The sequence below is a fragment of the Mercenaria mercenaria genome, chromosome 17 (genome assembly GCF_021730395.1).
Source record: "Mercenaria mercenaria strain notata chromosome 17, MADL_Memer_1, whole genome shotgun sequence".
NCBI lineage: Eukaryota > Metazoa > Mollusca > Bivalvia > Venerida > Veneridae > Mercenaria > Mercenaria mercenaria.
In genome coordinates, this window is record NC_069377.1 from 69982653 (window position 1) to 69999029 (window position 16377).

General features: G+C 35.1%; 3 protein-coding genes across 7 annotated transcripts in view; all 3 read left to right on the forward strand.

Moving 5' to 3' along the window:
• Nucleotides 1–16377, forward strand: part of LOC123536115 (uncharacterized) — a 164548-nt gene that overhangs the window by 69165 nt on the left and 79006 nt on the right. The gene's annotated exons all lie outside the window — the stretch shown is intronic.
• Nucleotides 4449–7428, forward strand: LOC123536361 (actin-like protein 6B). Its single transcript, XM_053528560.1, has 5 exons — nt 4449–4607; nt 4953–5033; nt 5400–5495; nt 6148–6234; nt 6833–7428. The coding sequence occupies exons 1-5, from the start codon at nt 4464–4466 to the stop codon at nt 6911–6913; spliced, it is 489 nt and encodes a 162-aa protein (XP_053384535.1). The 5' UTR covers nt 4449–4463; the 3' UTR covers nt 6914–7428.
• The window catches only part of LOC123537136 (mediator of RNA polymerase II transcription subunit 25-like), a 98917-nt gene continuing 94803 nt past the window's right edge, over nt 12264–16377 (forward strand). For 2 of the 5 annotated variants that reach the window (XM_045320710.2, XM_053528557.1), the window contains exon 1: nt 12267–12575. In XM_045320710.2, the coding sequence (XP_045176645.2) occupies nt 12463–12575 (113 nt within the window). In that variant the 5' untranslated portion in view covers nt 12267–12462. Of the gene's footprint in view, nt 12576–16377 lie in introns of all 5 variants that reach the window. The other 3 variants (XM_053528559.1, XM_053528556.1, XM_053528558.1) reach the window with 3 other exon arrangements.

The window sequence follows — 16377 nt, forward strand, 5'->3', positions numbered from 1 at the left end:
TAAAACTATTGAAGCACCAAATCCCATAACTGCCTTCATTTTGGGGAAATTGTGCCCCTTTCGGGCTTAGAAAATTTTGGTAAAGTTTTTCGGCAAGTACTAAGCTTACAAAAAGGGATAAGATTTGATATTATTTTTTCTTTTTTTAGATCAATTACCACCCCACTGGGGCAAGTCCCCTAATCTGACAGTATTTTGGCCAAAAGCCCCTTTTTGGACTTAGAAATTCGGTTAAAATTTTGCGTCAAGTAATACACTATTATAAAAAGGGATATACATTTGAAAATTTTTTTTTTTTCTGATCAAATTTCCCCCCATGGGTCAATCCCATACTCGACTGATTTTGGGGAAAATTATGCCCCCCTTTGACCCGAAAATCCCGGTTAAAGTTTACATGAATAATATCTTCAAAACAAACAGATATTTAAAATTTAAACTTCCAGTGTCTTCAGGGTTAAAAATAGTTTAGCACAAGCCCATAAAATCCGACTGTAAAATTTGGGGGAAATTATCCCCCCTTTTTGGGCTTAGAAAAACCGGGGTTAAATTTTGCGGCAAATACTACAGCTATTACCAAAAGGCCCATAGCTTTGAAACTTATTTATTCTTTTTCTAGGGCAATTTCCAACCCACGGGGCAAGTTCCATAACTCTTACATGATTTTGAGCAAATTATGTCCCCCTTGGGGCTTTGAAAATTCTGGAAAAGTTTACAGCAAGTTACATCCCCAAAATAATGCAGATATGAATTGAAATTAAAGGTTTTTTCGGGTTATAAAACTATTGATAACTCAATCCCATAACTTGATATTTTTTGGCAAAATTTTGTCCCCCCTTTGAACTTAAAAAATCTTTTGATATTTAACATTTGGGTAAAAATTTTTCTTCTGTGACAATATTTTCGAAAGCAAATTGGGTGTCTTACGGACAGCTCTTTTTTTTACAAAAATTTTGCCCCTTTTTGACTTAAAATTTTTTTGGGTTAAGTTTTTTTTGTAAGCTGGTTCTCATACCCACATAGGAAAAACGGGTTTAAACTTCCCCCTTTTCCACTGTGTTAATTGATATGCATTTCAAGATCCATAACTCTGTTTTTCAATTTTACAAAAATTTTGCCCCTTTTCCAAATTTTTATTGCTCAATGACAAGGGTGTTGAAAAGTCGCTTGTGTTCTGACAGCTGTTGTGTCCTTTGATTTCTCTTCAAAATACAAAACAATAGCATTGATATTAAACATCATTCTAACAAACACTGAGTGTGGTAATAGGATCTTTTTAAATTTTCAGAATGTCTTGATCATTTTTTAATTTTTTGGGGAAAAAATTCCTGGGGGTATTTTTCCCTTGTAATTTTGCTATTTTTACACCAGCATTTTTAAAAACTCATTTTTTGATTTTATTTTTGAAAGGTTATTTCAAAATTCCAGGATATTTAAATAAAACAATATTTTCATGCAAAAAATTTTTTAAAATTTCTGGAACGTTTTTAGTAACTATTCTACTCACCAAGGCACGGGGCGGGGTTTAGGTCCCCCTTGGTTAAGTTTTGCATGCAATAATAGGCTTCAATTTCAAGGTAATAGCTTTGAAACTTCTTTTCTTTTTTTTTTGTCAATTACCGCCTCACTGGTCAAGTCCCATAACTCCGACTTCTATTTTGGCCAAAGTATGCCCCCTATCCTAGTTGAAGTTTTGCATGCAAGTAGGTATAGCTATTACTTTAAGGCATAAAGCTTTAAAACTTATTTTTTCTTTTTCTAGGTCAATTACCAACCTCACTTGGTCAAATCTTATAACTTTGACATGTATTTTGGCCAAGTTATGCCCGCTTTTGGACTTGGAAAATCCTGGTTAAAGTTTTGCATGCAAGTTACTGTCTCCAAAACTAATTCAGATATTGAATTGAAATTCCATATTGTGTCTTCGGGATTATAAAACTAGGTGATAGCATCAAGTTCCATAACTCTGACATGCATTTTGGCCAAATTATCCCCCTTTTTGGACTTAGAAAATTCTGGTTAAAGTTTTGCTTGCAAGTTACTATCTCCAAAACTAATGCAGATACTGGATTGAAACTCTATAGATATTTTAACATTTAGGGTAATATTCCTGCTTCTTGGACAATAAATCGAATAGTCGAGCATTGGCTGTCTTACAGACAGGTCTTGTTTTTTTAGCTCACCTGTCACAAAGTGACAAGGTGAGCTTTTGTGATCGCGCGGTGTCCGTCGTCAGTCGTCCGTCCGTCTGTGCGTGCGTCCGTCCGTAAACTTTTGCTTGTGACCACTCTAGAGGTCACATTTTTCATGGGATCTTTATGAAAATTGGTCAGAATGTTCATGTTGATGATATCTAGGTCAAGTTCGAAACTGGGTCACGTGCCATCAAAAACTAGGTCAGTAGGTCTAAAAATAGAAAAACCTTGTGACCTCTCTAGAGGCCATATATTTCACAAGATCTTCATGAAAATTGCTCAGAATGTTCACCTTGATGATATCTAGGTCAAGTTTGAAACTGGGTCACGTGCCTTAAAAAACTAGGTCAGTAGGTCTAAAAATAGAAAAACCTTGTGACCTCTCTAGAGGCCATATATTTCACAAGATCTTCATGAAAATTGGTCAGAACATTCACCTTGATGATATCTAGGTCAAGTTCGAAACTGGATCACGTGCCATCAAAAACTAGGTCAGTAGGTCTAAAAATAGAAAAACCTTGTGACCTCTCTAGAGGCCATATTTTTCATGGGATCTTCATGAAAATTGACCAGAACATTCACCATGATGATATCTAGATCAAGTTCGAAACTGGGTCATGTGCCGTCAAAAACTAGGTCAGTAGGTCAAATAATAGAAAAACCTTGTGACCTCTCTAAAGGCCATATTTTTCATTGGATCTGTATGAAAGTTGGTCTGAATGTTCATCTTGATGATATCTAGGTCAAGTTTGAAACTGTGTCACGTCCGGTCAAAAACTAGGTCAGTACGTCTAAAAATAGAAAAAGTTTGTGACCTCTCTAGAGGCCATATATTTCATGAGATCTTCATGAAATTTGGTCAGAATGTTCACCTTGATGATATCTAGGTCAAGTTCGAAAGTGGGTCACGTGCCTTCAAAAACTAGGTCAGTAGGTCAAATAATAGAAAAACCTTGTGACCTCTCTAGAGGCCATATTTTTCATGGGATCTGTATGAAAGTTGGTCTGAATGTTTGTCTTGATGATATCTAGGTCAAGTTCGAAAGTGGGTCACGTGCCATCAAAAACTAGGTCAGTAGGTCAGATAATGGAAAAACTTTGTGATCTCTCTAAAGGCCATATTTTTCATGGGATCTGTATGAAAATTGGTCTGAATGTTCATCTTGATGATATCTAGCTCAAGTTCGAAACAGGGTCATGTGCGGTCAAAAACTAGGTCAGTAGGTCTAAAAATAGAAAAACCTTGTGACCCCTCTAGAGGCCATACTTGTGAATGGATCTCCATAAAAATTGGTCAGAATGTTCACCTTGATGATATCTAGATCAAGTTTGAAACTGGGTCACGTGCCTTAAAAAACTAGGTCAGTAGGTCAAATAATAAAAAAACCTTGTGACCTCTCTAGAGGCCATACTTTTCATGGGATCTGTATGAAAGTTGGTCTGAATGTTCATCTTGATGATATCTAGGTCAAGTTTGAAACTGGGTCAACTGCGGTTAAAAACTAGGTCAGTAGGTCTAAAATTGTTAAAATCTTTTGACCTCTCTAGAGGCCATATTTTTCAATGGATCTTCATGAAAATTGATCTGAATGTTCACCTTGATGATATCTAGGTCAGTTTCGAAACTGGGTCATGTGCGGTCAAAAACTAGGCCAGTAGGTATAAAGATAGAAAAACATTGTGACCTCTCTAGAGGCCATGTTTTTCATGAGATCTTCATGAAAATAGTGAGAATGTTCACCTTGATGATATCTAGATAAAGGTCAAAACAGGGTCAGGTACCTTCGAAAACTAGGTCAATATGTCAAATAATAGAAAAACCTTGTGACCTCTCTAGAGACCATATTTTTCAATGGATCTTCATGAAAATTGGTCAAAATTTTTATCTTGATAATATCTAGGTCAAGTTCAAAACTGGGTCACATGAGCTCAAAAACTAGGTCACTATGTCAAATAATAGAAAAAACGACGTCATACTCAAAACTGTGTCATGTGGGAAGAGGTGAGCGATTCAGGACCATCATGGTCCTCTTGTTTTTAAAGTGTTATTTTGCCTGATTTTTCGAAGGGGAAAATACATTTTTGACCATAAAATTGATATTAAAAATTCTTTGGTAATTCGAAAAGATCCTGCTACCATCTTCGGAGACCTTAAGAATTATGTATGTTTGATGTCTAGGTTCTTGTGAACAAAGCCGCAATTCACGGATAATTCGGTTACAGACTTGGTTGATCAAACAGAAAGTGTTTATTAGATCTGTATTTGACTACATGTCTTATGATATTAAACTGTATTTCAGTGGAGCAGAAACAATGCCATGTCAACAGTATGAATTTCCCAATGGTTACCATAGAGATTTTGGTGAGGAAAGAATCCGAATACCTGAAATGTTGTTTGACCCTTCTTTCATCAAGGTATGGTTTAACTGAAAAGCTATAAGCATGTTTTCTTTGTTGTACAAGTAGACACAAGGCCAAAGTTGAAATGTTAATGTAGGGAACAATCAAGTTTTATTGATTCATTCATCACGCAGTTAATGAGATATAGTGTAGCAGAAAGTTTGTTTAACAGTTGGCTGTACAGGATATGTTTATATTTGATGTATTGTGATACTGATGTTAATGAACTTGTAGTCCAAGCATTTTGTCTTTCATAAAATGGTTTGTAAATTTTTTGGCAGTATGTTAACAAGTTTTGTCATGGAGTGTCATTCTGGTCAGTGTAATGTTGGAAAGATATGTTTCTTTGTTGTTTTTCAGGATGTACCTAGTAACACAATGTTGAGTATGGGCCATGTGATCACAACCAGTGTTGGTATGTGTGACATTGATATTAGACCAGTAAGTATCAGTTTCATCTTTATAATATTTATTGAAAAACATGAAACTTTTACTTGAAGGTAAATACAAGAATGAATATTTGCACATTTCTTTTACACTCAACATTACGGTAAGTATTTTTGCATTGTCACTTGTCAAATGCCTTTTACAGGAAACTTGTCAAACTGCTATTGAATTTTACATCAGAGAAGTAGATTCATACACAGAAAGATGCTTATCACTTCAAAGTAAACAATTATTTGTTTTATATTCATTACCTCACATGTTACAACATCAATTTCATATAATATCTGAATTTGTCATGCAAAATTTCTGTACAAGCGGATATAGATTTCTAATTATAAACATGTATCATTAACATTGTAGAGTTTATACAGCAGTGTGATTACAGTTGGAGGGAATTCTCTCTTGAATGGTTTTACAGACAGACTCAACAGGGACCTCAGTAATAAAACACCCTCAGTAAGAACTTAAAGTGGAATTTCTTATATCTTTCTTATGTACAACATTGTTTATTGCTGTCAGTATGTGTTAGGATTTAAGTGACATTTGGAAAAAAGATAATATGTGAGATCCTCTGGTTATCACTGATTAGCCGTTATTTGCAGTGAACAAAGTTAGTACTGGTTCTGTATTAAGGAACAGTAGTTGAGTCAAGTGGTCACTGTAACGTGACTGAAATACTGTATACAGGAACAGTAGTTAGGTCGAGTGGTCGCTGTAACATAACTGAAATACTGGATACAGGAACAGTAGTTGTCAATTGGTCACTGTAACATAACTGAAATACTGTAGACAGGAACAGTAGTTAGGTCGAGTGGTCACTGTAACATAACTGAAATACTGTATACAGGAACAGTAGTCGAGTAGCCACCATTACTGAAAAAATGTATCTAGGAAAATTAGTCAGGTTGAGTGCTCACTGTTACAGAACTCAATACTGTATCCAGGAAAATTGGTAAGGTTGAGTGTCCTCTATTACTTAGTATACATACTGTAGAAAAATGAATGTTAAACCAAAACCAACCAAACAGTCAAACATAAGCTGTTATTTTTTTGAATGCATTATTGATTGTTGTTTCTGGTTTAATAACATGTATGTCTTGTTTTACAGACAATGAGACTGAAGTTGATTGCTGCAACGGGCTCATCAGAGCGACGATTCAGCAGCTGGATTGGTGGATCTATTCTCGCTTCATTGGTAAATCTTTACTCCATAGAATGCCTATATAGTGAAGAGCCCACCCAGTGTTAACACTGGCTGACCGGAACCTGGGGTCGTGACTTTGAGTCTTGCTGCTCCAGCTAATCAAGTCATACTAGGATAAGTTCCTTGATTTACATCTTACAAGCAAAAGAATCAGGGGGGTTTCTGGCATTGAAGCTAAAAATTACTAAAAGCCCTAGAGGACTGGTGACAACTTTAAATCAGCTTAAATACAAACAAACAAACATAGTGAAGTGGCTAAGGTCGCTGACTTGGAATCATTTGCCCTTTACTGATGTGGGTTTCCACCCTCACTTGTAGATGTAGAATTCTCCATGTGAGGAAGTCTTCCAGCTGGCTTGTGGAAGGTCAAGTGTTCTTCCTAGGTGCACACCGATGCCTGAAACAGTTCTAGGAGTGACACTTGGGGTCTTCTTCCACCATCAAAACCTGGAAAGTTGCCATATGACCAATAATTGCATCTGTGTGACGTTAAACCCAGCAAGCAGTACATAACATAAAACAGAAATGTTAAAACAACAAGGTAAATTATCTAAATATTGGCAAACACCTTATTGATTGTTTATTACAGGGCTCGTTCCAGCAGATGTGGATTTCAAAACAGGAGTATGACGAAGGTGGGAAGAGCTGTATTGAGAAGAAGTGTCCATGAAATGTGAAATAAATTCTGAATTAGAACTAACCAGATGTGTTCATTGAACTCGAGTTACGTCAGGAGTACAAATAAACAGCAGCTTGATGGAACAAATAAATAAACACTCTGATTGTGTTAATTTGCTAAAATGTTGATCCCACTAGTTGTACTGCAATGGTGCTTTGTGTTTGGATTACCGTTATGTGACATATACAGTCTTCAGTTAAAGTGTTTGGACTATAGATGTAAATTGTGCAGCCTTTATATGAATTTTAGCAAGAACTTTGTCAATAAGAAACAACTGTATATTATTCTACATGCAGTATTTAACATTCCTAATGAAGACAGATGTTTTGAATCAAATGATATTACATGATGATTAAAGTGTTACTGAGGATATAAACAAGTGTTCAGGGATAAAGTTTGATTAAAACTGCAAAGAACATGTTATTGATACCATATGAACTTTGTATCTTGTAGCAAAAATTGCCGTGTTTATGAATTTTGTGGAAAAATAAATATTTCTTAATGAATCATTTCCCAGATGTATATGATTTCCCATAACTTTCAAGCCTTCCATATTATCCACTTAGGAAGTTTTTGTAGTGTGGAATGATAGCCTTGGTCACCTTTATCTTCCAGCTTACTTAGCGGGAAGAGAGCCAGTCCAGATAGCCCAATAGCTATTATATCACACACGACTATGAAATGCCAGATTTTACAGGTTTGACAGTGAAAATAAGTATATCTGGAAAGAAAGTTGTGCTGACAACCTACAAAGACGTTAAGTATGTTAGTGCATGGAAAAGGATGCAAGTTGTGGTTGTCAGAATAATTTGTATATTTAATATATTGATAATGTAACCCATAAGCACAGATAGTGCTTGACTCCCTTTTCATTTTGTCATTGCTATAATTATTGTTGAATTGCTGTTATTAATAGAATTTGGGTCATTTATGGCTGATTGGGGTTTATTATATAGATAGCTGGGTGCCAGCTTCGCACATTATGTCGTATACAAAAGTTAAAGGGAACCAGATATTTAATACAGCAAGTACTCGTTGTAAAACGTTATGTTTAAATTTGGACCAATCAGAAACAAGTTCTAAAAATAGCACGTCTGCTGGGGTATAAATAGGTAGATGGATGACAGAGAGCTCATTCGGTATCCAGCGGTTGCAGAAGACACATCGAGGATTCAACTAATAATTTATCCCAGTACCTTGAGAAGGAGACTGTTGCAGTTACCCTGTCAGGGCGGATAAATTATTAAAAAGAAGACTTTGGAAGTTTGTAGACTAAAGAAGAGTTGCAGAATTTCAACAAGGTTTCGAGCTATAGGGTCAGCGCATAGGAGTTTAACCTTAAAGGTAATTGAATGCTATAGACGACAGCATATATAGGCTGAGCATCGGGAAGCTGAGACAGAGACCCAGAGTTTGGTAATCTACTGAGATAGTAGGAGAGTTCCAGCTTATAGAAGGTTCAGCATTATTGGCGAAGTTACAGCCAAGGCATCGGGGAATACCTATATGGTAGTTGAATGCTACATATGATAGCATATAGGCGCTGAGCATCCAGGAGTCAGGGCAATTATATAGAGTTTGAGAGGACAGAGGCCGAGCATCTATGCGATAGGACTTGTATGTTGTTGATTCAAAGACATTGTCTGACGGGAACTTCAACAAAAAGACCAGTCAAGTATAGAGTCTCCAGCCTATAGGAGTTTGAGCTAATCATTTTTAATTGAAGATTGTTAGTTTGAAACATTTAGTGATTTGCCTGATCTCTGAAATTGTCTAGCTCATAATAAGAAATCATTTACGAATCATTGGTACACGAATCATTTAGGCAAGGTAGCCAGAGGAAAATTCTATATCTGAGATATTTGGTCTCACCAGCTTTACGTTTTAACAAAGGACATTCTACATCGTTTGTCAGCTAGTCTAAGACATAGTCACCTTAGCGATTGGACCCAAACCATTGTTCAAGATACTAAAGGCGTTGGCACTTCCCTGGGTCATATAACCAGTGTCCTGACAGTGGTTGCATACCATGCTTCATCACATCAAACAAAATTACACTCTAGTCTCAAATGCAGAAAATAATACAAGTATAATCAAAAGCACATCTCCAGTAACACCGTCAGGTAAACAGCTAAACAGAAAAGAAAATCCACAAGTCTACTTAAAATTCTGTAATTATTTGGTCCATCATCCAACAAAGAAATATTAAAAGCTTGGCAAATGAAAAAAGTAGGAAAAGCTGCAAGAAAAGGAGTGCATCCTGTAAACAGTGACTATTTCTGTAATAGGAAGTCTAAAAAACATCCACAGATGCACGATACAATAGGTCGCAAAATTATTCAACAAAAGTTTCAACGCCTTTGAACTCTTAAATTTAGCTCACCTTTGATAAAAAACAAAGTCACCAAAATTAACTAGGGACAGATGAGACATCTTTGAAATCTGTGCAGAATGTCAGTGACAGTCAAAAAAAGCGCCACAGAAGATACACAATCAGTTCAGTTAGAACCTGAAAATAAACAAGTTACTTTAGGTGATACATCCTTAGTTGAAAGCTGTGAAACTTTGAGAAAATGTGTATATTACATGACAGCAAAGCCTAAAATAAAAATTCAAAAGGCTTGTTTACTTCATTCTGGGGGAAAAGTCTTCAACCCCATGCAATCCAGCCAACAGAAACTACTTCCAAAGGCAACAGATTGAGCCAGCTCCAAGTGTAACACCTGATGACACCTCATTGGTTAAAAGTTACAGTTCTGAAGAGGCAAATAAAAAATCGGTACTGATCAGCATCTCCTCTGCAGCTAACAAAAACCAGAAACAAAGTATGGGAAACGAAATTCCAACTACATGTATAGTGGACGCAACTTGACCCCGATGGTTGACCTTTGCATTATAATACATAATAAGGCACAACCTATTATTGAAAAGGAGTGTACGTAAAACATGAGCTGCACGAGAAAAAGGAAATATAATTTTGTGTAAATATAAATTAGTGTATTGGAAAGTTTTAATTGATCAAATGAAAGTATATATACTTTGATACTGCACTGTATACAAACTAATTCCATATAAATATACACGGCTACCCTAAACACCCTTGATTTCTATAATGAAATAACCGATATGAATAATCAGCCTAAGGTCAACCATCGCGGTCAAGTTGCGTCTACTATACCAACTGTTGTTACCCATAAACAACTAAAACTCTTTCGTCAAGAGAGAGGATCAAATGGTGGTTGAACAGTTTCATATGTTAACTCATGTGAATTAAGAACTGATCTTGAAGCAAAAGATACTGAGGCTATTTGGTTAGAAATAAAAACCTTTCATTACTATATATATTTACAGACCACCAACATCCACAACTACATGGAATGATAAAATTGAAGAGATATTAGATAAGCTGTACATTTAAGATAAGGAAACCATTTTTGGGGAAATATTTATTTTAACTTTCAAAACGCAGTTTCTCCAAATTAAAAATATAATAACATAATTATTTTTTTGATTTTAACCAACTTGTCACAAAACCTACTGGAGTCACAGAAAACATCATCAACAATTATAGACCATATCTGTTCCAACCAGCCACAAAATATAACTTGCGCTGATGTATGTATTAATTATTACTATTAGTGATCACTATCCAATATGCTTCACAAGAAAGATGAATCAAAAGCTCAGAAAAGGAACAGTACATATAACTATCAAGTAAAGAGATCTGATGCAAAAAACTTTTATAGAAGACTTAACAAAAGAACCCTGGTCAGTAATTAAAGCTTTTGATGACCCAGATGATGCTTCTGACATTCTATGATTTTGTTTTAAATATTCTTAATTCTCCTGCTCCATACAAACAAAAACGTGTATAATACAAAAATCAAGTTGATTGGTTCAATGATGTTTTAACAAAAGCTATATATAGTCTATGCCTAAATGAAAAAAAAAAAATTCTGAAGATTTTAAGTACTGGAGATCTCTAGTAAAAGAACTGTCTCACATTATGCTAAAAAGGAATTCTTTAACCAAAAATACATTTAAAATAGTAAAGATACAAAATCACTTTGGACAAAAAAACTGTATCAATTATGACACTAGAAACCAAAAATTAACAGCAGAAACTTTTAATACATTCTATGCAAATGTGTTCCAAAGGGCAGAATCTATAACATCTTTATCTGAAAGAATAAAATCAGTTTTAAAAGAAAATCTAAAAGTCAAACATAGTGACACACCAAAGTTCAAAATTCCTCTTATTGAAGAAAAATGCTTAAAAGAAACATTAGATTCACTTGTAGTAATTAAATTAATTAATGCCACTCAGGAATATTGTCGAACAATCGACTGTACCGATAAGGGGAAGTAACACTGTGTTGGAATATGGGCAGGTTGGTGATGTTTTGTTTTTTAGTTTCACTATTCAAAAAACAGGTACGGCTCTTGTCCTTGCCTGTTTGTCATTAAATGATGTTGCGATTTGGTAAAGTTATTGTATGTAGGCTGGCATCTGCTACATATATGGCCCAAAAAGTGCACCTCTGCGCATAGGTATACATTTGTAACCACCTATAACCCTTTGGTTACTTTGGTTACATTCTATATGTCTTTGGTTACATATTGTGATTGAACATAGGTAACTATCAATTTTGCAGCCATCAATTTGCAACTGTCTAAATACCTTTGGTTACATTCTATATGTCTTTGGTTACATTCTTAACATAGAAACATTTATTTATAATTATTAATCTTTGAGAATAATTACATTGAATAAAATTTGGGAAAAAATGTGTTGTTAATTTTCTTTAAATGTAATATGTACTGGAATGAAAAAATTATAAAAAAAAATGTATATAATTTAAAGCATGAAAATTATACATGCCTTTGCGCAGAAATGCACATTCCTGGCCAATATCTAGGCATCTGTAGCACTAATGATTTGAAACTTCATACACTTTTTCACTGGGGTGATATTAAATACAACACAAAAGGTCCATAAATTATTTGCTTTTTCAAGTTCTGCCTCTTTTTCATTTTTCTGTGTTCCTTTGATTTTAACTTTGGCGACGAGGCAAGCAGAGTCAATTAAACTTTTCGTTGAAACGGATGAACTTTTCGCGAAAATAGATATCTGATTCGGTTATTAACATGTCTAAAGAACTATTTTATTACGAGGACTTTTAATGAAACAAAGTTTACTTAGTGTTTGTAATTTGACACACAGTATAGTATAAATGAAGTACTGAAATATGAGTTTACATTCCTTATTAAAGTGTAATTATTCGAAAGAATGAGCACAATACGTATAAAAATTTAGGACTTTTTTCTTTTGTGTAGTACACTTGAAAAGGTGTTGCAAGGCATTTCCGGGAAAAAATAAAAAATGCTGAAAGAAGGGAAATTTTATTTAGCATATTTTGAAACAAGTCACCCGTTTGGTGATACTGTTTGATGACTTTTTATAATAGACTAACAAAATAGTGTTGCTTTGAAAGCAGTTTATAAACCGAAAGTTGTTTATTGCGTCGTAAAATCATAAAATGGTGGCGTTGGATAAAACACCTTCAGATGTGGTGTTTGTTGTTGAAGGAACAGCTAACCTTGGTGCTTATATTGAAGACCTTAAAACTAATTACATTCTACCAACTCTGGAGTAAGTAATATCCACTTTATAGGGGATGAAAATCCCCGAGACGGTAACGTCCGTATCTATCTATCTATCTATCTATAAATACTGCATGACACCCTTGCGAGTATTTTATGCAGGTGCGCGTCAGTGCATAAGAGTTTAAAAGCAGGAATGTACAGAAGAATTAAAGTAATACATAAGGTATTTGTGAGAATTTGAGAAAAAGCTGATAGTGCTAATAAAAAGGCGAAATGTACAGTAAAAGGATTAAAAACAGCCTGGTCACTCAGAAGTCCTGGCCCAGTTTGGTTACCCCTTGCCTAAACTGGTCCAGGGTAGGTGCTTGAGCAATGTCAGCCGGCAAAGAATTCCAGAGAATGATGGTAGCCGGGTAGAAAGAGAACTTGTAATAATTACAGGGTGTTTGAATTTGCCGGAAAGATTGGGAATGCATGTGTCTAGTGAGCCGGGTAGGAGGTAAAATATAAGATGGCATTGGCACTGCAACCAGTCCATGGACAATCTTGTAAAACATCAGTAGCCTGGCATCATTTCTTCTGTTTGCAAGGGAACGCCACCCCAGTTGCTTTAACATGTGTGTGACACTGCTGTAATTTAGTTATAGTTATTCGTCTTTGTTGTCTGCATATACTGAGGTAGCTAAAAAATTTCAGCTCAGACAGAGATGTTTATATGCTGTTACGGATCTCTGAGCTGAAACGAATCCCGTATTGAAACCTAACCAGGAATTGTGCCAGAAGTCTGCCACACTATAATTTCATCAAATGAAATGCAATGGACTCACCTTTTACTTTAAAATATTTCCATTCCATTTTTCTTTTGATCTGGCACAAAACAATACATGAAACATAATTTGAACACAAGTTATACACACAAGTTTCAAATTGGTAACCCAGTCTGCAATATTTTGTCCGCCATTGCAGTTGTTACCTGATCAGGGTACTCTTCATTTTGAAAACAAATAGGCGGTATAGAATCGTTACTTATTGACCTTTTCTGAGAACTTAAACCTTCTAAGGTATGTTTTTTATGAATTTTATTGAAAATGGTTATGTTTATGATTAAATTAAATTCATAAATAGGTAAAATTTTGATCTTGATTTTCAAAAATAACCACGTGCTCTGAACTGTTGCATGACGTCATCAGTTTCTCACGAGAGACTGTGCGAGATGTTGCGGTCTGATACTGGTTAATTAACCAAATGGGGTTTCGCCATAACTTAATGGACGCGACCGTCAGAAAATAAAAACAGCGTCAGTTAAGTTATGGTAGCCAGAACTAATACTGAGGCAATTTTTTCGATGTTTTCCGGTTTCGGTTTATGTACATGCCGCAGACTGGTTGTCTGCATGAACATCCGAGCACCCCGAATCAGTCACAGAAATTCGTAAACCATGCCAACACGATTCTTTACCTCTTTTTTGTAATAAAAAATAGTACATGCAAATGAAAAACACTTTTAAAACAGTAAGGAAGTGTAAAGGCCGTCAAGTTTCTGCGTGGAGTGCAAACAAACAAAAAAATCCTGAAGCCAGTGCGAGAACGCGGTGAATTACGTCAACATCACTGCTTTTGCAAAGTATGATATTCGCTGTAAGAGGTATGATGACACTAAATGTAAACTTCACTATTTAGAGTGAAGTTTCACTTTCTTTTGAGTGTTGAATATTTCTTTGCAAGTGGATATATAAAAAATAAATACCCATGCTAGGCAGTGCCTTAATTCATATTATTGTTCTATCAATATGAAAGGCACTGTCATGGGTTCTAGCCTAGCCTTACTCATTTGGTTTATCGGGATGACTTATTTTATGATCTGATATTTTATAGTTGTCATCCGTCTAAGCCTTACCCGTATCTGCATTTTACTGTTAGGAAAACAAAGACATTAAAAAATCTAAAAAAGTCATAATACACTGGTCAGTCCAAAGAAATATAAAATACACAGAATGGCAAGTGACTGTAATCTCACCTGATCTCGTGTCAGCGCGTGAATCGGCGATATCTTAGTAAAAACAAACATCGGCGAGCATGGAGTTACAACAAGTACCTTTAAAACTACATTTAAAATACATTTTAGCTTCTAAAACATTAGTTTAATGTGAAATGGTCTTAAGACGCAAAGTACATGTTTCTTACCATCAAAAGAAGCGTGGTCATACGGTGATAATTAATTTACCAATGAATAATTGCTTTCGCATACAAAACGGCGCTTGGAGAACGCGTCACTTCTGGTAAACGAGATCTCGTTCAGTTGTCACGGGATGTTGGCAAGATTTGCTCTGTATGCTTTTCAAGTTGACCACCTATTTATATTTATAGCTCTTCAGGGCTCCAGATAAGATGCGTATAAGCCTAAATTACGCTTTGAAATACTTCATATACGCATGTCTGATAATTTTTAAGCGTATAAAAACGTATATGAAATTACAGAAACACACGCAATAATTTTTTACTAGTGTAAACAAAATCTGAATTGTCTGGATGCTTTACGTAACAGAGCACTGTTGGCATTGATTCTCCCACATTAAACGTACACATGCATTGAGTGGTACTCTATAAACTTAAGTGAAATTTTAATACTATACACTCAGTGTGTGTGTAAATCAAACAGTTGGGAATTAATATTGATGGTATGGTTGTGTATTTTAAAGCAGTATCGATTTAAAGTATCAACTTCCAGTTCGGAGTAAACAACAAAATGTCTCTTTCTTGGAATGTAAGAAGAAAACAAATGCTTTACACATTCTTTAAACCAACAAAATATATCCCCAATATAGTTAAAGGTATATTGAATATATTCTCTTAGATTTGGTAGTGAGTGTGAAACCAACGCAAGCCAAGGGAGAAAAAGAATAAAAAACTTGAATGCTGAATTGAAACTGAATTGCAAACAAATCCATGGGTGTTACACCCAATAAATATGTTATAAAACTGATTTCTGTTTTTTTTTTTAACATTTACAATTTTTCAGGAGAAAAATTACTCCAATTCATTCTCAAAAATTATGATGAGTAAATACTCATAGGCGTAAATACTCATAGGCCAAAAAAATTATCTGGAGCCCTGGCTCTTTGGGCAGTCTAACTCTTACTTGCTTTAATAAATTAAACATTAATATTCATGTAGAAACTTCAAATGAGTTGAATTTAATTCATAATTTTATATAAGAGACTTAAATCTTCGAAAATATGATGTGACAGGTGCGAGGAGATATCTATCCGGCCCCGTTTCAATAACACAACACTGCCCAATTCAACAAAGCAGAAACAAAACAAAAAATATATATTCATAAAATGTCAGCGAGGCAAGTTTATGCTTTAATGTCAACATAAATTCATTTTCAGAGATGTAATCTTTACAAAAACTTTGTACATGTACCAAAAAATGTTCCCAGTGGATTTCAATTGGGGATTTCCTAACAGAAATATGCAGAATAAGTTTGGACTTGACAGAGACAGCGACAGTCAAAAGTTATCATGCTGTCCTGAAACGTCCTATTATTTGGACTAGTTCTAGCCTTACAGTAGACTCATAGCTTGCATAATTTCCAGCCGTCCGATAACCAGATGCTTAGCCTATCCTGATAGGTTTATTAGCTCGACTATTCTGCGTCCCAATTTGGTTAAGTTTTTGTATGTAAGCTTAGTAACTACTTAGGTAGAGAACCATTACCATTTTGTGCATAATGTCATCTGCCTTAAATTATTTTTGCATTGTTCAAGTGTTTTTAGGCTGAAAAGTATCATATATACTTAGATATGTGATCGAAATACAGCCGTTGTTGGACGTAAATCTAGTTTA

What these genes read in the sequence shown, in the direction of transcription:
- LOC123536361 (XM_053528560.1), top strand. Translation starts at nt 4,464, where the DNA reads ATGTCTTATGATATTAAACTGTATTTCAGTGGAGCAGAAACAATGCCA. An exon ending in TTGACCCTTCTTTCATCAAG is followed by an intron (nt 4,608 to 4,952) that starts GTATGGTTTAAC and finishes GTTGTTTTTCAG; the next exon opens with GATGTACCTAGTAACACAAT. An exon ending in TCAGTAATAAAACACCCTCA is followed by an intron (nt 5,496 to 6,147) that starts GTAAGAACTTAA and finishes CTTGTTTTACAG; the next exon opens with ACAATGAGACTGAAGTTGAT.